The sequence below is a fragment of the Sebastes umbrosus genome, chromosome 24, assembly GCF_015220745.1.
Source record: "Sebastes umbrosus isolate fSebUmb1 chromosome 24, fSebUmb1.pri, whole genome shotgun sequence".
In the NCBI taxonomy this organism is placed as follows: domain Eukaryota; kingdom Metazoa; phylum Chordata; class Actinopteri; order Perciformes; family Sebastidae; genus Sebastes; species Sebastes umbrosus.
Genome location: NC_051292.1, coordinates 1,289,261 through 1,310,938, shown reverse-complemented (window position 1 = coordinate 1,310,938; position 21,678 = coordinate 1,289,261). Strand labels below are relative to the sequence as shown.

The 21,678-nt window shown below is 37.9% G+C and overlaps 2 protein-coding genes and 1 long non-coding RNA gene across 3 annotated transcripts; 1 reads left to right on the top strand and 2 right to left on the bottom strand.

Annotated features, from left to right (window-relative positions):
- Positions 1-3,698: 3,698 nt before the first annotated feature.
- LOC119483407 (small cell adhesion glycoprotein homolog) lies at positions 3,699-8,446 on the bottom strand. Its single transcript, XM_037761503.1, has 4 exons — positions 8,291-8,446; positions 7,458-7,551; positions 5,358-5,399; positions 3,699-4,979 (listed from the first exon to the last, which is right to left on the bottom strand). The coding sequence occupies exons 2-4, from the start codon at positions 7,537-7,539 to the stop codon at positions 4,786-4,788; spliced, it is 318 nt and encodes a 105-aa protein (XP_037617431.1). The 5' UTR covers positions 7,540-7,551; positions 8,291-8,446; the 3' UTR covers positions 3,699-4,785.
- A 1,172-nt stretch (positions 8,447-9,618) lies between these two features.
- Positions 9,619-10,852, top strand: LOC119483415. The gene is made up of 2 exons (XR_005205676.1): positions 9,619-9,648; positions 9,682-10,852. It is a non-coding gene; the product is annotated as an uncharacterized LOC119483415 (long non-coding RNA).
- Positions 10,853-11,042: 190 nt separating this feature from the next.
- s100b (S100 calcium binding protein, beta (neural)) lies at positions 11,043-14,750 on the bottom strand. The gene is made up of 3 exons (XM_037761505.1): positions 14,601-14,750; positions 14,087-14,242; positions 11,043-13,320 (listed from the first exon to the last, which is right to left on the bottom strand). Exons 2-3 carry the CDS (start codon positions 14,228-14,230, stop codon positions 13,174-13,176), a joined length of 291 nt encoding a protein of 96 aa, XP_037617433.1. The 5' UTR covers positions 14,231-14,242; positions 14,601-14,750; the 3' UTR covers positions 11,043-13,173.
- Between the last annotated feature and the right edge of the window lie 6,928 nt (positions 14,751-21,678).

Sequence of the window (21,678 nt, the reverse complement as noted above, 5' to 3'; positions counted from 1 at the left end):
CAAAAACACTTGCTTTGCTTCAGGCAACAAACCACTTGGTTAGGTTTAAGAAAATCAACATGTTTGGGCTTAAAACTACTGCGTTATTACTGTGAAAATGTTACTGAACGTTGTGAACACAGGACACAAACGATCAGCTGATTGTAACTTGAAAGTGAAACATACGAGACACGAACAGTGGTCTCCTGATGAAAGCCTTGTGTTTGTTGGACCCATCCACCTCTCTTCCCTTCCGCCCTGTGTATCACCACAGACCTTTCCCTGAGCGTTTACTGTTGCAGCAGATGGGTTTACAATGTGGTTCATGGAAAGCCCGGTTAGTCTCATATTGCACCCTTGATGGCGGTATCCAACGCCGTTGGCCGTGATAAAGCCTCGGTATTTGACACCCTGAATGAGAACGGGCTTTCATATTTTAAAATGTGCAAATTTCGACTATAAAACTTTTATTTAACTCTCAAGTTGTTGTTATGAACTATATCATTTTTTTTGCAAAATGAAACACACTCAGTAGCCTACATCAACCTATAGGCTACATGTAGCCATGGTAACCACATTGAGCCTGTGCCACTGAAATGTTTTCTTTTTCTCAAAGAAACATGTGAACTAGTGGCATCGTAAATATATATATATATAAGGTGTTCAAATTTAGACTGCACATTTTGCAATTTAAATTCTATTTTTTTTTTTTAGCCCAGAACAAAGTTTCCCAGCCGACCCAGGGAGGTGGAATTTAGGGAATTTAAATTTGGTATTTTTATTTTAAGGAAATTGACTTGTATTGACTGACTTGTCAAGAGAAAACTCTTTATTCATTGTTAGCAAGTTAAACTAGAGGCTGGGTTATTTTTTGCCCACTAAGCTGTTATATGCCTGCTCTGCTGTGTGTGTGTGTGTGTGTGTGTGTGTGTGTCTTGTTTAAAGGCAGTTCATTAACAAGCGTCACGCGGTTTTAATTTGCAGGTTTTATTAGCCGATAAACACACACAGACACATGATGTTTAGCCTGTCACTCATGCTGTGGATGTAAATATTGAATGCAGTAACAGGAGTACGATAACAAACAGGATTAAATAACACTGAATCCAACATCTCATTACTTTTCCTTCACATATTTACACTTCATTTATTGATATCGATCATGAATCCAGTGGAGTATTGACTGTTAATAGTTCTCTAACAGAACTCTGCTGTTTGCTGTGGAGCTCCGGTTCGGTCCAACAGCACCGCCTGCTGCTGGTGTTACAGACAGACACGCTGCCACATGCTAGATTTCTGCTGTCTTTCAGGAAGCTGAAAATTAAACTGAAAAACAAAAATATGATGAAGACAACAGCAGAAATATGAGGAATACATCAAAATTCTAAGTAATTGTACTTTATTTGAGAATTTTTTTTTATTTTATGCAACTTTATACTTCTTCTTCACCACATATCAGAGAGACATATTATATTATTAAGAGCTGTAGTTACTTTTCAAATTAAGACATAAAAATCTATTTTAATTAATAAAATATGATCAATTGTTACAGATCAAACTACCAAAAGTATATGAAGTAGTTAAAATTAGCTCTAACTTTACTGTACAATACACCAATAATAAGGATACAATAATATATAACACTGACAGTAGCCACGTTGTATACCTTTACTTTTGAAGTCCATTTTGTTGGTAAAACTTCTGTACTTTTACGAAAGTAAAATATTTGAATACTGCGTCCACAACTGGAAGAACAAAAAAAAAGAAATGTGCTGACAAGAAACCAGTGAGATAAAATATAAAGTACGATAAAAACACTTAAAACAAAGCATCAGCCATTAAAACACTGGAGCCAGACCTGTGGCTCAGTTCTCTGTTTAAAATGTTTGTGAAAGTAAAACTCTTTTATGGTTTAAAGTTTAACATTAAACAGGGTGAGAACAGTTTTTGTATCTTATTTTCCTTCCTCCTGTTTCGTGGTTCACTTCATCTCACCATAACATACACATACATAACCTTTATTCAACCAGGAAGTCACATAACGTCCCGTTTACCAGAAGTCCAGAGTGACTCAGACATTAGAATGAATCCAGACACATTGGCAGGACCTTTGTATCAAACCGTCTCTGGCTCAGAGGTGGTTCAGAGGAATCATCTGGCGTCGGGGTCGAAGGCCGAGCGTGATACCATCAGGACCACACACACACACACACACACACACACACACACTGAAATCATCCATCCTTTAGTGAAAGTCTGGCAGCACCAACAGAACGCTCTGCTTTTCCCAAAAATGAGTCCAGATCAGTTTATCAGAAAGTAGTACTCGTCACAGCTGTGACTCCTCAAACAGCAAGAAGACACAAAGAAGGAAAATCAAGTCAGCCTCTTACTGCTATTAAGTACACATTCAAAGTACTTGTACTTTAGTCTCTTCTTTTCATGCTAATTTATACCTTTACTCCGCAGCATTTATCTGACAGCATTATGAAAAATGATTATGTACAAAACATATGAAGACATTTAAGATACGTTTTTTTTTATATATATATATATAGATTAAACAACCCAACGTTTATAAACGTACAGCAGAAACGTCATTTTTCATGTGAAAATATTTCATGGTTCACAAATGTGAAGATTTTCTGCTTTTCTTTTCAATAATGGTAATAATTGTATTAGTAATCATGATGAGGTTTAATGGATGGAGAAAATAATATTATATAAATATATATATATATATTTTAATAATCCAATGATGTGTGTCCTTTTAATTTTTGTCTATACCCTTACGAAAAAGCAGTATACTTCAAGTTTATTTTATGAAGTCTCTCCCAAGTATACTTTATGTAGTAAGTATACTAATATCAATGTACTAGTAGTATACTTATAAGCGTACTGCTTTAATACTTCTTGGGACTAAATTGGCCCACTTTTTAAGTGAACTTTAAATGTAAGAATAATAAACATTGAGTAAACAACTAGTTTACATTTATGTCTTATTTTGTACTGCAACTATACTATATGTATACAGATAGTTTACTATTTTTATACTTGTAAGTGTACTACTTCAAAACTTCTTGGGACTGAATAGGCCAACTTTTTAGTTTATGAAAGTATACTTTAAGTGTAAGTATTGTACTGATAGTTTACTAGTTTTATACTTGTAGTCCACGTTTTACTTTATGAAATTACACTTTAAAGTATAATCTCAGTAAACTAGTAGTTTAATAGTTTTTATACTGAAAGTATACTTGTATATACTTGTAGCCCATATAATAGTTTATGAAAGTACACTTTAAAGTATATTCAGTAAACTACTAGTTAAATATTTTTTATACTACAAGCATACTTACTTGTAATTTTCTCAAGTATATCTTGATCAAAATATTAAGTACAAGTATAAGCCAAGTATACCTCGACCTTTCTGTCTACTTGTCAGTATGAGCCAAGTATACTTAAGTATACTTGTGTTAAGTATATCTTTGATAAGTACATACAAAGTAAACTGAAAGTATACTCTCTTATTTTAAGTTTAAAATAAGTATACTAATAGCATGGGATGTGTGTTATAACTTTTATGTATGTTAGAAATAAATTCCTCTCTCTGTTTTATTGAAAATGTTTTCCCCAAAGATCCTCGAATGCACAAAAGAACAACACATTTTGAAATGAGTGCAGTACTTCTTCTTGACCGCTAGATAGTAATAAAGGACTCATTGTGTCAAAAAGTGTAAACTTTATTCTTATGAATTATTAAAAAGTAAAATAAGAGATTTCGATAAGTAAACAAAGATTCAGAACAGAAAAATTATATTTCTAGCTGTAGAAAAACAATTCATTATAGTAACTAAGTATTGACTTTCTTATTTATTTATTTTTATCTCTCTTTGGTGTTTTGAATCTCTAAAAATCCTTTTTACCTTCTATTTTATCATCATTTTTGTCTATTTATTAAAAAACAACAACAAAAAAAGTAAAAATGCAGAAACAAATCAGCGTGGATTGAAGTTGGAGGTTGGAAAATGAGCATATACACTCCGATTATTCCTCACAGCTGATTCACAACAGTGTGGTATGTAAGTCAGAGTCACTTCACATATTACAACAACCAGCAGCAGCCGGTAAATGTTTGTTCTGCTGTAAAAAAAGTTTTGTCTGGTGGTTTGTAACATTTGATTCAGGACATGAGTCAGGTAATAAGCCTGCAGAATAATGTGAGGCAAACATTCTGACTTTAACAGGAAATGCTACTTACAATTATGGCTGTTATTGTGCAGAAGTAGAAAGTAGAAAGTAAAGTGTGTGACGTTATTTAAAGCTGCAATAAAGCACATATTTACATTAAACCAAACCATCTCGGGAGAATCAATCAGAAAGCGTGAAAAACTGCTGCAGATTCTCAATTTCTCCAAATTAAATTCCAGATTACTGTGACAGTTATTCAAGTTTGATACTCTGGGTCACTGGACAAATCACATTAGCAAGAGCGAATGTGAATATCGACAAATTGGTTTAGAAAGAAAATCCCATTTCATGAGGAGCACGATGCAACTGGTGCAACATTCATTCATCAATTGATATCACTGAATTAAAATGTGTGGGACGTGAAGCGTCACATGTCAAACAGTTGTGTCTTGCAGCCGTTTGGTGGCAGCAATGAGCAAAGTTGCTTTGTGCAGCTTTAGGAAAATGGTTACTTTTGAAAGATGACTTCCTTCGTGCTTCTCCTCAGTGAAACAAAAAGCTCTTTAGTTCTCGACTACTCAACTCAAAGTCTGTATTTTAAAAATGTTCCATTTGTTTTTATTCGTCGTCTTTGGTCGTCAGAGGTTCCCTGCTTTGGACCGCCGTGTCAGAACCAACAGACTCGGCGTCGTCTTCATCGGCGTCGGCGTCGTCCATCTCATTGGTGACGTATGAGCCTTTATGTCTGGACAAACACCACAGCAACACCGCTATGATGCAGATTAGTAGCAGCAGCATGGAGCCGACGATCCCTGGAAGGTGGAGTATAAATGAGCACTCAAAGATTCAAAACGTATCCAACATTTAATCACGGCACATGGGAGTCACTTTTCTGCAGGAATCAAAGTCAAACCCAACGACAATACATAATACATCTTTTAGAAGATATCCTGTATGTTGCATTTATATAACGTGGGATAAAAAGGTACTGGAGCAAAATCTACAAGATCTTGAAAAGCAGTGTCCAAAGCAGGGTCGTAATGTGTCTTTAATCATGTAATTTTGTCCGTTAAGACAGGACAAAATGCTCTGCAGAGGACTTAAAACTCCCTGAGGAATTCATTTTACCGTTTATCTCTTATCTGTTAGCGTCATTAGATATAATCAGGAGAAAAAAGTTCAGCTCTCACCTCCAATTAAGGCTGCAAAAGCTCCATCCTCAGTGTCGATGCCTGTAAAAGACATCAGTTACATTTTAAATAAAATGCAATTCATTCATTTACTATCATTCATCAATTATTTTAATAAACACCTTCAGCCTCTCATGTCGGGGAAATGTGAAGCATCTTTATAAAGGTGTTGAAACAAGCACGTTAGATGTACTTCTTAGGGTGAAACTGGGTTAAATCTGGCGTCTTTTCTTGCACTAAAACTTCAGATCTTCAACTGTGGTTTCCAGTATTGAGCCAGCACACCCACTGTAGAGTTACTCACATTATAACACATGGCAGCAGAATCCAACCATGCATGGTATTCAGACACCCTCAGTCTATTTTAAAGCCTCAGTGTGTGCAGAGACGAGGTGACAGACGCTGCTTTTACACTTCAGGGCCAAACAGGGCTGCTCACATACAATCAGCTCTGTATTTACACATCACATTCTCACAGCAATATCCTACAAACATCTCTGTTTTTGTCTAATAGCAAGAACTCGTTCAGTCTGCAGACAGATATTTAATTTAACGATAGAGTGTCTTACAAATGAAATAAGAGTACACTTTTGTTATCTTGACATCCAGTGAGTTGCCAAGAAGATTTTTGAAGTCATAAATACGACAACAGATGTTGCATTTTGGTGTTTTTGTTCAGAAATAACAGTAGAATAGACTCTAAATGTAAATGTTTCCACCTTTTATAAATGTTGCATTACTGATGCAGTGAAAACAACAGATATTAATATAAACTTGACAGTTTAATTACCATAAATATGATGTTTTTAGCTCCAACTACTCCTGTAAGCAAAATTATTTAAGTTTCAAAAGTAATAGTACTTATTGCATACCACTGGGTAGATTAATAGTATAGAACTGGATCATATCATACAAACATATCATGTTACTTTATATAAAAAGCAACAGTTATCTGAGTCAGATAAATGTAGTGAAGTAAAAAGTACATTATTTCCCTCAGAGCAGAATAAAATAGTACTGAAGTAAAGAAAAGTCCTGAAGGCTTTTTCTACACACGTCCCCAGCTGGTTAGCCCTCTTTGGCCCTCTTTGGCCCTCTTTGGCCCTGCTGTGGAAACGAGGGCCAGCCGGTATCAGTGTGCCAGCTCTTATCTCCGTGGCGACAGACCCTGGAGGCGTCACACTCACTCCTTCCCATGCTCCTGTCCTGACATCGGCCAGATAAGACACTCCCTACACACACACACACACACACACCTCGGCTGGTCCAAAACACTCACAGTGTGTGTGTGTGTGTGTGTGTGTGTGTGTGGTGTGTGTGCGTGTGTGTGTTTGTGTGTGAGACTCATAATCAATCACAGAATCATCGATCAAAGATTCCGGTTTGATCAGATTTCAAACAAACTGACTGTTTGGAAAAAGATCCTTTCACTTCAGTAAAAGTACCCAAACAACACTGTAAAAATACCTAATATAATAATATTCCAATGTTATTATTGTATATTAATATAACTCTCTGAAAGTCTACTCTACTTTAATACTTTGAGTACATTTCAGAATCACAATCAGAATCAGGTTTATTGCTAAGTAGGATTTCACATACAAGGAGTTTGCTTTGGTGCTTTGGTGCATAAAATAAACATAGTAAGAGAAATATAGAATAGAAGAAAAATACAATAAAATATGAAAAATACTGTTAAAAAACATGTACAAGAAACATAAATATATAATAAAGGAAAAATACAATAAAAATATGAAAAATATTATAAATAATAAGTACAAGAAACATAAATATAGAATAGAAGAAAAATACAATAAAAAATGCAAAATAAATTAAAATAGGATTAGCATAATTTTGCTGCCAATCCTTTTTTTTACTGCTACTTTTACCACCACTGCTAGTTTCAACTACTATATACACTGTATGCTTCCCAACCTAGGGGTCGGACCCCTCCAAAGGGTCACCAGATAAACCTGAGGGGTCATGAGAGGATTAATGGGAGAGAAAAGAGAGTCTTTGTTGTGTTTTGTTCTTTTCTCAGACACTGACGTCTTTGAACTTTGATGTATTTTACTATCACATTCATGTATATGTACGTACCCTTCGTCACAACTCCAGGAAGAGGAGGCCACGTTTCAGCTGGCACTGCAGTCCCTGGAGCGGGAGTCGGGGAAGTGTTCATGATGACGCCAACCTGAGCAGAAACAATTCATAAACTGAACAATTTATGGCACGCTTATATCAAATATTCATAAAAGTTAAGGACGATGCAGTCATGTTTTAAAATTAGTTTAATTTTCCAACTCAAAACGTAGATTTTTGCAGCATCCTCTACTTAAAATGAATTATGGAAATTAATAAATAAATGCAAATAATTCAACTTTGCCCAAACTGTTAACTTCTGCAGCAGATCTGCAAGATGCTTTTTAACTGTCTTAATCCTCCTCTAAACATTGACTTGAACAAGCAGCTCCTGATTATGTTCATTCAAGTTTTCTCTGGAGCGTTTCAGTCACGTTTTGGAGTCTTTTAAAGGCAGTTTTTCACAGTCTGAACTATGAACTGGTGGGAAATGACTCAGTGTTTATCTCTGAGCTGCAGAGCATTAAGGTCATTTTAATCTGATTTGATTCTGTTCTACCCAAACGTCCACTACAAGTGTTTACTTTCCTCACACATCCCTCTCTGGTCTCATCACGCTTTTATTCATAACTTATAAAATCTATAATGTAGCTATAACTTGTAAAATCAGCAAACTGATAGAAGTTGTGAGGACTTCACAAGCACTGTTTTAGAGATTATTGACTGATTACTAAATATTACAGAGTAAAAACAAAGCTGTAGTCACGATGCCAAGAGTAAAATATCACAAATGAAACAAAACAAGACTTTAAACTGTCATTTAAAAGGTTTAAAAGCCCCAAAAAACTCACCAGTTCTGAGAAGAAGAAGAAGAAGAAGAAGAAGAAGAAACACAACAGAGCGTATGCTGAACAATATGCACACAACTCAAACACACACGCACACACACGCACACGCACACACACACGCACACACTCACACACACAGATGGGTGTGGTGTCAGTCCCAAGGGTCGGGATCTGTTCCTCCCCCGGCCAATCACGAGGCTGACTCCACCTCTCTGATGCTTCACAGCCTGCAGAAACACCTCTTACATCATCTCTTCTTGTGTGTGTGTGTGTGTGTGTGTGTTAAACACACATTGTGTTTAATATCCTCACCTTCAGCCTGTTAATTCATGTTTAGCTCATTTGTTGCAGGAGTTATTCCCTGTGTTTGTGGTTTCCTACATTTCCCAGAATGCCTCCAAAGAACCAGATATATTGTTTTAATATGTGGCTGTTTTACGATGATTCCTCCCTGGCTGCGCCCCAACTCTCGAAGGACGCACCCTTTGGCCCAAAATGAAACACAGGAAGAGGAGAACACAATGAGCTTTCAGAAAGTCACCAATACTTCATATATGTAGTATGTAAATACAGTAAACACTGAGCCATATAACATGTCATATTTCCCTGTTCCTGTAATTGTCACCAAGACCAAATGATGAATTTCGGCATCATCCATCAACTCAGAAAGGAAGACAAGATTATAACTGAAAAGTTTTCTCAAACAACCTAGAAAGTGATTAATAACTGGATCCGTGGCGCCAGGGTTTACAATACGTGTTTAATGGTAAATACATGAATCTAGCTGTGATGTTGAGACACTGTGACACAGTAAACGCTGCACCCGATTCGACTGTTATCAGGCCATTAAATAGGTGTTATCAGTCACTATAAGCACCATAGAGCGACTGATAACGCATATTTAAAAGCCTGAAAACAGTCTAATCGGCTGAAGAAGTTGTAGTTTTGTTGTTTAAACCTAAAGAAGCCTTTTTGTTTGTGTTCAAAAAGTGACATTGCTTTTAGGTTTCACTTTCACTACGTAGTAGGCGTAGAAGGCCACTCCTGACCCACATCTATGGTGCTTATAGCGACTGATAACACCTATTTAATGGCCTGATACAACTACAACTTCTTTAGGTTCACTGGATCCCTGATACTTCAGTTTACACCAGGTTAATGGTCAACATATTAATATAAATCTCATTTATCTGCCTAAAAACATCCAGACCGCTAACAAGAACAAATTCATTCAGGATTATTTAGCCCTTGCTCTTTATCACAAACCAGGCCGCATGGCCATGGGACAAAAGAGGGAGATGCAGACGACAAAGTCAATTAACCAAATTATTTATTAATTCAAAGAAGACATAAGAGGAAATGTTAGGCTAGGCATGTGGAATCAGTTAATTCAGTAGTGTGAGTGCAATGTTGTACTGTATGGTGCAGCAACACAAACCATATGCCAACCCAACGCCAAATGGGTGTCTCAGAAAGGAGAGGGGACCATCAACTGAGCTCCAACAGGGTTTTTAAAGCAGCGCTGGCACACAGGGCCCATTTGCTGCTCCTGCAGTGCTGCTGGTTGAGCTCAGGTGCTGCCACTTCACTGACGACCCTCTGTCACGCCCATCTCCAAGACAGCAGCCACACAAGCCCAGCAACAGGCAGACAGGGAAGAGGAGGTCGGCACAATGGACTGATACCAACATGACGTTTTACCTTACTGAGAAAAGATGATTTCATGTTGTCTTGTTTAATGTAATGTGCAGGAAACAGAAATGTGCATCAAACTTTTCCTTCAGGTAGAATAGTGGACCAGTTGACTGTTGTTAATGAGCTCAGTGGGGACCGGAGAGGGATTACCTTCACACATGAAATCACACACCTGAGGGCTGCGTGGCTGATTATGTTGCACACAAAACAAAAGAAAAGATTAGAAGATGATCCACCTTTTGGTTTGGTGTTATTTTAGGGTTCACATTAACTGAATATTTGAGCTTTAAGGATGTACAGAAAGCTCTTCAAAGCACTGCAATGAAAATAAAGTTAAACTTCAGCGACAAACACTGAATTTATTTGAATAATCCTGTAGGAAAATGCCTCAGACTCACTCTACAAACAAAGAAGTACAACTTCTTTTGTCAATATGTCAATATGTCATGACATATCGGTGTGACAAGAACGAACCATTAAAGTCATATAGTGATTTTTCCTGCCAGGAAACTTCTGTATGTTTTGACTTTTAGGGGTTAAACTTTTCAGTCAGTTAATTTAGCTTTTGGCATAAATCCTGATTTCTTCACTTTATGATTTCTGTCATCACCAGCCAGGAAAAAAACCTGCAGTTCATCTGTAGAAATCTGACATTTTAAACCACAAAAATGGAGCATATTTAATCCCTGAAGTTGTTTTCTTACCAAGGTTGTGGTCTTCTACATGATTTATTGTGTTAGAGTGAAAATACTGAACCAAAGTCTGCAGAAAAGGAGGATTATTTTATCTCTTAAATCACTAAAACAATATATGAGTCATGGTTGAGGAACTCTGTTGAACCTCTATTAAAATGTTAGTCTGGTGTTTCTCTGAATATTTTGTATTAATAATGGCAACAGGCAAAAAGAAGAAAGAAGAAATGTGTTCTTCTCTTGTGTGTGACCTTCTTTATCCTACGATGGTAATCAGCAGTAATGTTTTCATATGCCACTTTATTTGACTTTTCTTCTTTTTCTATCCCACAAAAAAACAATATGTCAACCAAAACCAATTCTCCAACTCAAGAGTCACACATTGATAATTTAATTCATTTCATGTCACCGACATCCAAACAAACCAACATTTCAAAATAGCCATCATCATCAGACGAACTCAGTTCGACTGCTTTGATAAACATCTTCATACCTCATATGTTTTCTTTACATGACGAGAAGAGTGTGAAACTAGATTCTGTATTCTAACATTGAATCGGATTGTTGGCTTCTAAATCCAAACATTTTATGATTATATTTATGATTAGACATGTATTATGACTCAAATACATGTTGATTACTTGTTTACCAACTACCTAAACATAAAGTAGCTCCAAATAGACAAGAGCTGAACAAAAACATGTTGAATAGATAAACTTACTAGCGACATCTGAAATCTACCAGCCAGATTTACAATATAACTCTAAATTATGGTTGGTAACTGCAGCTAGAGTGTAAAAAAGCCATTTTCATCATTTTACTAGCCAATTAAACGTATGTAACTTGAAGAGTAAGTTAGAAGTCACTTCAATGTTAGATAATCAACTACATGTTTTAAAAATGTTGTCTGAAAAGTATGTGAACTCCTAAATAGTTGCTTCCAAAGTGGCTTCTAGATTAAAAACTCACAAGCCATTTTGAAACTGTTACTAGCCAACAACCAACTTACAAGTAACTTTCAATATTTGATAGTCAACAAGGTTTTTCAAACACAGGTGCCTCTAAGCAGTTGGTTGACTCCTAAAGTGGCGACAGGAGTTGATAAAAATGCAACCTGGTCTCCTAAAAATTACGTTTCCAGACAGTGAAACTACGTATTTTCTCCCGGATGTATCACAAATACGTTTCAAATCATAATCCAGGAGGTTGGGGCGGATAGATGGGTGAAACAAACTTTCATCCAGCACGTTCTCATTTCCAGGGCGTTACATACTGATGCTTTGCTTTGGCATCAGTACATACAGTAGTAAACCCATCCGCAGCAATATTAAACATGCATAGAAAATGCTCCGGGAGTGTGCTAACGGAGTATAAAGGGGTGAATGGATGGGACAAACAAACACAGGACTGTCATCCAGGAGACCGCTGTTCATGTCCCGTGTGTTAAGTTTCAGATCAGATCAGTTTGTTCGTGTCGCGTGTTCATAACGTTCAGTTTCATTTTCACTTTACAAACGCAGTAGTTTGAAGCCCAACCATGTTGTTCTTTCTCAAACCTAACTAAGTGGTTTTGTTGCTTGAACCTAAGCAAGCATTTTTGTTTAATTCACAACATTAAGAACGTGTTTACTGCGATTGAAAAATGGCGCCGAGGGGTCTGACAAAGCATCAGTATGCGGCGAGTTGGGATGAGAACGGGTTGAAATAACGTACTGTAACATACTGAATTTAAGCCAACGCATGACTTTTACTAAACCTAACCAAGTAGTTTTGTTGCGTTTTTATCCGTTTTTGTTTCCCTCAGAAAGTAAGAATTGAGTTGAGTTGTATGGGAACATAATTTAGTAGGAGACAGGGCTGTAGAAATGTCTCTTTCTCGATTTACTGGCTTCTTAAAACGCTTTGTGTAAATCTCAAAAGAATGATTGGAGGCTGCTAAATAGCCACATCTGAAATATACCAGCCACAATCTTTTAAACATCGGTTTAAAAAGTACCTCCAAATGGTTATTATGTGTAGAGTAGACAGTCATCTATACAACTTTACTGGCTCTTTTCAACAGAACAACCTTACATTATTGATTGGTGGTTTGCAGAACAAAGTTCTAGCTATACCCAAAATCTAGCGAACACTTCTCAAATGTTTCCGTTTGATTTACAGAATGTGATGGGGAATTATGCTGAATTAAAAAACTACAGAAACATGGTCAGTTTCTGCAGCCAACTAACGAGCAAAATGTTGTTAAAGAAACTACTTTTAGGAATCAGTGGCTGCTTTTGTAACAAACTTCAGAGCCATTTGAAAGACTTTACAAGCCATCTAGATATTTAGACTCAAATAGAAAAGTTTACTGCTCTAATAATGTTTTGGCTGCTGGCTGGAGTTGTGTTTTTCCCACCATGCACTGCTCTGAGGGCACCTACAGGGTTGTGCGTTGCTAGGCTTCTTCTTCTTCTTTATAATTTACTGTAGCTCCCCTCTTTTGTCTCGCCTCCTCCTTCACTCGTCCTCATGCTCAAAGAACTCGTGGCAACAGACGGTAACCATGGAGATGAATGTCATGAACTCTTGGAAGTCGCACTCGGCGTCGCCGTCGGCATCCAGGCTCTCCATCAGGCTGTCAAGCGCGGCCTGGTCTTTGACATGCTGCAGGAGGTAGACAGTTCACATCGGGTCACGTATAGTACAGCGCTCAGGATAATACATTCAATATTGAAATATTCTTAAGGAGTGCCACTTTAAATTGTGTGTATAATGGAGAAAAACTGTAATACAGCGTTTTTTTCCCCAAGAATGTCACCACAGACATTCATAATATTGGTTATATATAGATATTGCAACACTTTCATCAGTGACTTAACAGACATTTATTTAAATGAAAATCTTTTCCATTCTTTGAGACGTTTGTGCAGTGGTAGAAGAAGTACTGAAATCTTTTACTTCAGAAAGATTAGTAATACAACGGTGTATAAATACTCTGTTGCAAGTAAAAGTCATGAAGTTACACCTTCAACAGAAAGTATTGGCAGCCAGTGGTGGAATGTAACTAAATATTCAAGTACTTGCATTTTATGGCCCTTTATACTTAAAATTATACTTACTAAATTATGATATATAATGTTAACCACCCAGCAGTATATTAAGTAATTAAAAGTAGCTCCACCTTTACCAGCTGCAACATTAAAGTGATGAACACATTAATGCATTATAATCCTATAATACTGTTGGGTGTTTTGATTTATAACAATGCATCACATTTTATAAGCTAATAAAGCTATAAGTTCAATTGTAGAGGATTGTAAGTACCTGAACTAGTTAGGTACTACAGTAAATGAACTTTTTCTTCTTTCCTTAACATTGAATGCAGGACTTTTATTATTTTAATAATACTTTACTCAGTTGAGTGTCTCACCGTCATCAGATCTGGCAGCTCGTCGTGAAGCAGATCCTTCAGCTCGCTCTTCTTCAGTTTGTGTTTGTCTCCTTCTCTCTCAGAATACTTCTGAAACACCGCAATGATGGTCGCCATCGAGGTCTCCAGGTCAGTCATTGTCATCTTACTCTTCACCTTTTCATCAGAAAGAATACACAAATAAATGACAATATTGTTCAGGGTTCACGAACTAAAATAGAAATCAGTCTCACATGATGAAATATAGACGAAGCCCAGCCATAAAAGTAATCTACGTCATACACCACTGAATACGAATTATACTCATTAATACCATCCATACCACTTAATACAAGTACATTTTAGCAGCATGCAAAGAAGTGCTGCATTAAACTGAAAGACTTTTATATACTTTTTAAACTTGAACACAACTGTACTTGACATTATTGATTATTTTACATCCTGGAATTGAAAGTTTTTTATATATTTTATTAATTTTTTCTGCATTAAAAAGAGAAAAGAAAGGTGAGCTTACCTCAGTGTGAGTTCAGACAGGCGTTGTGTGTTTGCGGAGGCTGAGGATGGACAGCAGACTTTATAGTGCAGCAGGATGGTGGGTGGTGATGAGGAGGGTCATTCAAACTGCTGACCAATCCCGTCCGTCCACCCCCCCTCACTCCACTGCAGCACCCATGGTCTGACTCTTATTGTCAGGATAATAACTGGTTTATTACAGTATAGGAGAAGAAGGTAACTTTTAGACAATCATCATCTTTCCATACAGTCGAAAACTAACGAATATCAACAAAAAACATGAACATTATTGTCTTAATGCATCTTATTTACTGACCTACAGACATCTAATAGCAGCTGAAGTCACACCAGTAGCACCTGAAGTCACACCAGTAGCAGCTGAAGTCACACCAGTAGCACATGAAGTCACACCAATAGCACCTGAAGTCACACTAGTAGCAGCTGAAGTCACACCAGTAGCACCTGAAGTCACACCAGTAGCAGCTGAAGTCACACCAGTAGCACCTGAAGTCACACCTGTAGCAGCTGAAGTCACACCAGTAGCACCTGAAGTCACACCTGTAGCAGCTGAAGTCACACCAGTAGCACCTGAAGTCGTGTAATTCTTATAATTCTCTTCTACATCACTTTTTCCCCTTCAGATGACCTTATCAGTTATTTTCTAGGAATTACAGGGGAAAGAAAGTGCCACAGGAGAAACTACAGGGTCTTTTCCAGGTGAGATGTATTTACAAAACCTTGCCAGGCCCTTGTAAGACCCAAACAGCATCATGGATCTGATACCATCCATCTGTCCCCCTTTGATCCGGATCTGCTTCTCTGGCTCGTGTTCGCTGGGAGACAAAGGCCCGTTTCAGAGGAAGCTGATGGCCGTGCATGTTAATGAAGACGTTCTTTTCATAAGTGAAGTTGGCCAGACGTGTGCCCTCCGCAGCCTCACACAAACACTACATCTGCTCCGGCCAAATAGGCAGAAGTTGAGATGTCCCGGTGCCAGGTTTTACTCCTGAAATGCTGTAAACAAACTTTAGAGACTTCTGGGGAAAAACCAGATGTAAAGTTCAGTCAGGATTATTAGGAGGTATCCCCAGGATGTGCAGGAGGATCCTTTAAGACTAGTACTGACTATATCGTAGTGAATGTCCTGCTAAGTATTGCAAGTTTCAAGAGGAGTTGTTTTCTTCATAATTTTCATTTTGGAAACAAATCATGATTGTGCAACAAGTGACCTTCAATTTTAAAAGTGCATTTACCCTTTAAAGGTACTATATGTAACAGTTTACATGTATTAAGTGATTTGTATCGCCATGGTGTGAACAGATTGTTATGTAACTTCAAAATTGAGACAATCCCGACTTTCTCGGTTGCCTATAACAGCCTGTGGACTGATTTCTATGTAAAGAACTCGGGACGGTTTTGCTTCGTAACGTTAGCAGATGAAGTAATTTGCAGAATAAATGTTAGTTTCTTGTTTTGCATATTTATATGTAACATTGTTTAGGTGTTTTTTAAGGAATATAACATCATGACAGAGCAGGTATATCTTGTGAATATGATATGAATAATCTCCACACTGTGCTGAATTCCCCAGATGATTTCCTCCAGCGCCCCCCCTGACCTCTGACCTCCCCTCCACTCTTTGTATTTTCAGTCAGAACAGAGCCGTTTATTATTACATGATAAACTGGGTCTTTGTCTTGATGATAAATACACTCCTCACGCGGACGAATACAAACTATCTCATTGTTTGCTTCAAACACTGAAACTCTGTGCAGAGAAACAGGCTGCAGAGATCCTGGAAACATTCATCATTTCTCTTCTTCTGTCTGTCGGACTTTAGGTTTGTCTGCTCAGGATGAAACCTCATTATTTTACTGTATGTATAAGTCCAAATTATGACATAATAAGTCAAAAGAAGTCAAGAATTTGACTTCAAATTTTGACAAAAAATAATTTTGTGTAGAAGAAAAAGGTTTGAAAGAAGCAAATGAATATTCCTTAAATGTAATGTTTTTAGTTATTGTCATGTTTTATCTCAGAATTTTATTTTACTATGCAAATATTATGATGCACACAGCTGAATGATTTAACATAGTGTCTTATAATTGTGAGATAGTACAGTAAATATACAGGATATTATAGTATATAATAAGTAGAATTTTTGAGTTATTATAGTGTCTTATAATTGTGAGATGGTAAAGTAAATACATACTGACTTATAATCTTTAAGTCATATTATTATGATACTTTATAATATCACTAACTTTTAGGTTTTGTTGTTTTTTTTCCTCTGGTGGAAGATGAGGTTTTTTACATGTTCAATAAAGTTTTTGATTTTTTTCAGTTTTATTTTAATTTTTTTGTGTAGCCTATTTATTTTACATTTTTTAAGTGTGATTTTATAATTAGCTGAATGTCATGTTTAATGTCATGAGGTCACTAGAAATAGAAATGTTTGTTACCTATTAAAATAAGAGAAAAATTCAACTTTAAACAGGTATATTATTAAAAACGTTTTGTAAACCTGCAGCTAAAGTCACAACCCTCTGTCTTTTCTCTGTTGTGTCTCTTTTAGCATTTTTTGTCTCCCGGGAGACGGCGTCCTCAAACAGCCGAGGTGTCCTCAGAGCCGGCCCCGGGGTCCCTGAGCTGAGCTGTCGCCGTGGCAACCGGTCAGCACCTCCTGCTGGGCTGGAAAAGGTTTTGCCAGGCTGCTGAGTCATCACCTGGCAGCCGGTGTTAAACTGAGATTAACACACATGCGCTGAGGTTACTGGTGTTTTGGAGGCTTTTTAATTTACTTTTGGATATTTTTATTGTTTGTTTTTCTGTATTTAAAGTCAGAGAAGTTGCTCCATTTACTGGCAGCCTTCTGTGACCTCTGACCTTTGTTTTTTTCCCCCTATCCGAATCTCTCTGCTCTTCTCATTTCTCTATTTTGTGCCTCCTCATCTTTCAAAGGAAACTTTAGCTGCCAACAGACGTACCAAACGGCTACACAGATGTAGCCCACCCACTCAATTCCATGACAACTGGTCATCAACTAGTTACCATACATATCACAATATAAGCAACATGAACTGAGAAATTAGAAGAGCCCACCCTGCCATAGGAAATAACGTAAACGTCTAAAGAGTAATTTGTAATTCTCATAGTTCCCCATGAGAGGGCAGCAGTTCATCATGCACAAATCATAAAGTTCCCAACAACCTCATCTCAGATCTATAATCATGTTAATGTATATAAATATACCTCTAATCAAACTACAACCAAAACACATATTTTGACCCCTTAAAATTGACATTATTTCTCCAATAAATCAGTATTATCAGATTCAATCAAATAATAATAGCTTTAATAATGGTATCAAAAGTTGTTCAAATGACTCCTGGCTGATTATATTATCTTAAAAAGAAAATTAAAGGATTTTTTCAAAATACGTTAAATTAATTAAAGCTACCATAAGAATCAAAAAGATGGGTTTTATAGATTCAGATTCAGTCTTTTTGTCTCCTCCTTCAAGTTTTGGTTGTTGTTGTTATGTGTTTCTACCTCTAGGAGGCCGTCTTGGAGCCACAAACATCAGGGTCAAACAGGTGACTATTCAATCTTTGTTAAAACTATCATCGATCGCTGCAAATGTTTAACCACAGCTGATGGGGGAACAGACATCTCCCAACAAGCTGCTAATAGAAGCATCCTGTCCGTCTCTTCCTGTTCCTGTCTGCAGCTTGGCGTTAACATTCTGCCCATTGGTATCATGGCGCCCGCCCTGGCAGGCGCTTCCCTCCGCTGGATTACTTCCTGGCATTGTGTCTGTGCGCCTGGCTGCCGATCACAGCGTAATCTGGACAGATCCTCAATCTGTCAAATCCCATCTGGCTCATTTGGTTGTTCACACTGCAGCAGTGGACAATAAAGCTGGATAAGACAAAGGATGAAAGTGTTTTTGAAGGGTCAGGGCCGCTGTGAGTGATATTGTGCAGGGTGTTAGCCTGAGTTATGGCTGTGATCAAGCCACTAAGGTGGTTTATGAAGGTCGCCTGGAGCTAAGAGAAGATGATTTTCTGTCTTCCTGTCTCCTCCTGTCTCTTCAACACACTCGCCCTACAAAAAAAACATTTTTATTAAACTATGAAATACTGCTAACTGAGGGAGTAATAGCAATAACCAAATAAATTACTTTTATTTTAGGTATTTTCAAGAAAGGTGTCATCGTCTTCATCACAAAAGTTCAGTGGAGATGGATTCAGTATTCGGACATGATGCTGCTTCACATTCATGTTACAAATGTTGGAGAGCATCTGACATGTAGTCATTAAAATGACATTCTTGCCCAAAGTAGTAGTTCATCTGTAGCTTTATAAAGAGACGTTTAATGAGTTAAACTGTTCCAGGATTTAGACATAGGGGTGCAGCTGAGGTATGACGAGCAAGTGGCAACCTCCACGACTGCCTGTAAAAGGTTGAAACAACTGTTAATCAAGCAGGCATAAAACAAACACACCTGTCATGTTGGTCAAAAGCCCTTAATTACGCAGGAAAATTGTGGTAAAAGCTGAACTACTTTTGCTGTTGATGTCACAAGATAAAACTTCAAACGTAGTAGAAAATGTGTATCAGACACAGTACATGTAAAAGGTTCAGTACTCCAGTATGCAGATGATGTTAGATTATACACATCGAGCCTCTGTAGCGGATTTGAACCTGCGCCCCCTCGGTTGCCACGGCAACCTCTAACGTGCCATCGCGCAGGGCTGTGCAGCTGCAGAGTGGCCATCTCATGTCGCATCTTCCCAAACCTAATCCCATAATCCTCTCCTGCCTCCACTCTCACCCCCCTCCGATCGGATTAGAGGCTCCTGGATCAGAGCGCTGTATCCTCCTCACACACACACACACGCACACAAACACACACACACACACACACACACACACATACACACACACACACACACACACACACGCACACACACACACTCACACCTACCTGATGGCCTACATATATACTTCCTCTTTCCATTGTGGGCTAATTGGACTGATGGGAAACGAGACAATAAACAGGCTGAACAGAACAGACTAGACATGGAAAACAACAACAACAACAACAACAACATTGTAAACTGTTTAGTCTTTTCTAACTAAATCCATCCACTGCCTCAACATGTTTCCCCAAAAATCCCAAATATCTTAAGACATTCACTGTATTGTATGATTGAGTCCACAATAACCTAACAAAGTGTATAAATCTGCGGATGATGCAACAGATGAGACAAGCACACATTTTAATATTGAAAGATGCTGATCTAAGATCAGGTCTACACCAATGCACAAAATATGGTTAAACCTAAAGTAGAGGAAGACTCTAATGGCCAGTCTTTAACTTGATGACTGATGACTCCGCCTCCTGCATGTCACTGTCTGTCAGTCGCTGGCTGGGCCATCAGAGCCATTTTTAGCTCGTTAGTCAGTTAATGAATCAGATCACAGACGTATCACATGGCTTGATTTATCTGTGTTCGTACCAGACAAGCTTTTGAGCGTGTTCTAGGTGATTATACACTGAAGAAAACATTAAACATTAAACCCATGTTAAACCCTGGTCCTTTGAACATTCCCTTTCTAATTTCCTGCCATCACGTTTAACAGTCTATGACCATCTATGTATATTTGTGGTTGTACAGGTATGTCTCCATTAAAGTAAACTAAAGGAGGTCATTTCATGGAGCAGTAAAAGCATGTCGTTCGTCAGTGTTTTGACAGTCTTGTATTGAGCGCCCAGCGTGACAGCGACCACACAGAGCTAATCTTTCCACCGAAACCTCCCCCGCACACACAAAAACAGCTCCTGACAACCACAACACCATATGGTGAACGCTAAGCTGCCGTCAGGTCATAACAGCAACGCTTCAAACTCTCAGAGAGGCTGCCCCGACCGTCAGAGGGGATTACTGACGTCCAACTGCACTTCATCGAGCTGTGACTTGAATTAAATAAAGACCTAATCCTATTTCTGAACGGATCCTGGGTATCCCTGCACGACTGATCTGCAACATTAGGCACTTTAGGAACTTTTAGATTTCATCCTTAAAGACTGATGACAGAGTCAACTTAAATATGTCATTGCGCAGACGTTGGTTGTTGATGCTACCAAAACCGAAGAGTTGGAGCAAGATTGACTCATACTGATGAGGAATAACATCTACACTATAGATGTTATGAAGACACTAGATTCTATAGTGTCTGCATCTGATTTGAACACTGAAAAATCCCCCAACATCCTAAATACAGGCTCTGTTCAGCAGCTTTTATCATTATAACGGCTTTTAAATGAAACATCTTACAAGATGTTGTTTTTTCTCGCCTGCACATGAACAGCTTTTATTCTCTTTTATTGGATGTTAAATTAAGTGGACGACTGATTACAACATGAATAATTACAGACTGCTGAGGCGGCTTCATTGATTTGAGGCTGAAATTAAATTAGTAGCCAGAAGCTGCACCATTTGGCTGAAACTGTTGGCTCCAGAGGACAGGAAGTGTTTCAGCATCTCGCTCAAGGACACGTGGATGAATGGGTGACCTTTCAGCAACAGGAAGTGCCCTCTATCCTCCTCTGATGTGAGCGTTCAAACAGCTGCGGCGGCGAGGACTTGAAACAGAAACGAGAGAGCTCATTATGATAATAGGAATCTGCCAGGGAGCTTTTCAACGAGATTAAAAACAACTTGATTAGCCCGTCTGTCAGTCACGCAGCCCCGCCGTAAGCCACTTTGAAATCCATGAGAGTGAAATGAGAATCTCAGCGTCCACAGATAACAGCTCCATGAAGAAACTGTGCGACCCCACTCAGAAGAGCCTCTTAACAAGTGACTTTATGTCTTTAAAATCTTGTTTGAGCTATTTCTCTTTGACACTGAGAATACCAACCAAACTTAATACAATCAGGAGGTTTACAGCCTGTTTTTGCTTCATCGTAATCCGTCCTACAGTAAAACCTTTACAATTTACGCAACTATGCAAGGATTTTCCACAAAACTGCAAAGTTTCTATTATTTCCTTTTTAAATCTCACCTTAA

Coding starts and splice junctions, on each gene's coding strand:
- LOC119483407 (XM_037761503.1), bottom strand. CDS start 7,539: ATGAACACTTCCCCGACTCCCGCTCCAGGGACTGCAGTGCCAGCTGAA. Junction 5,400..7,457: donor TCCTGGAGTTGTGACGAAGG/GTACGTACATAT, acceptor TGTCTTTTACAG/GCATCGACACTGAGGATGGA. Junction 4,980..5,357: donor TTTTGCAGCCTTAATTGGAG/GTGAGAGCTGAA, acceptor TCCACCTTCCAG/GGATCGTCGGCTCCATGCTG.
- s100b (XM_037761505.1), bottom strand. CDS start 14,230: ATGACAATGACTGACCTGGAGACCTCGATGGCGACCATCATTGCGGTG. Junction 13,321..14,086: donor AGCTGCCAGATCTGATGACG/GTGAGACACTCA, acceptor TACCTCCTGCAG/CATGTCAAAGACCAGGCCGC.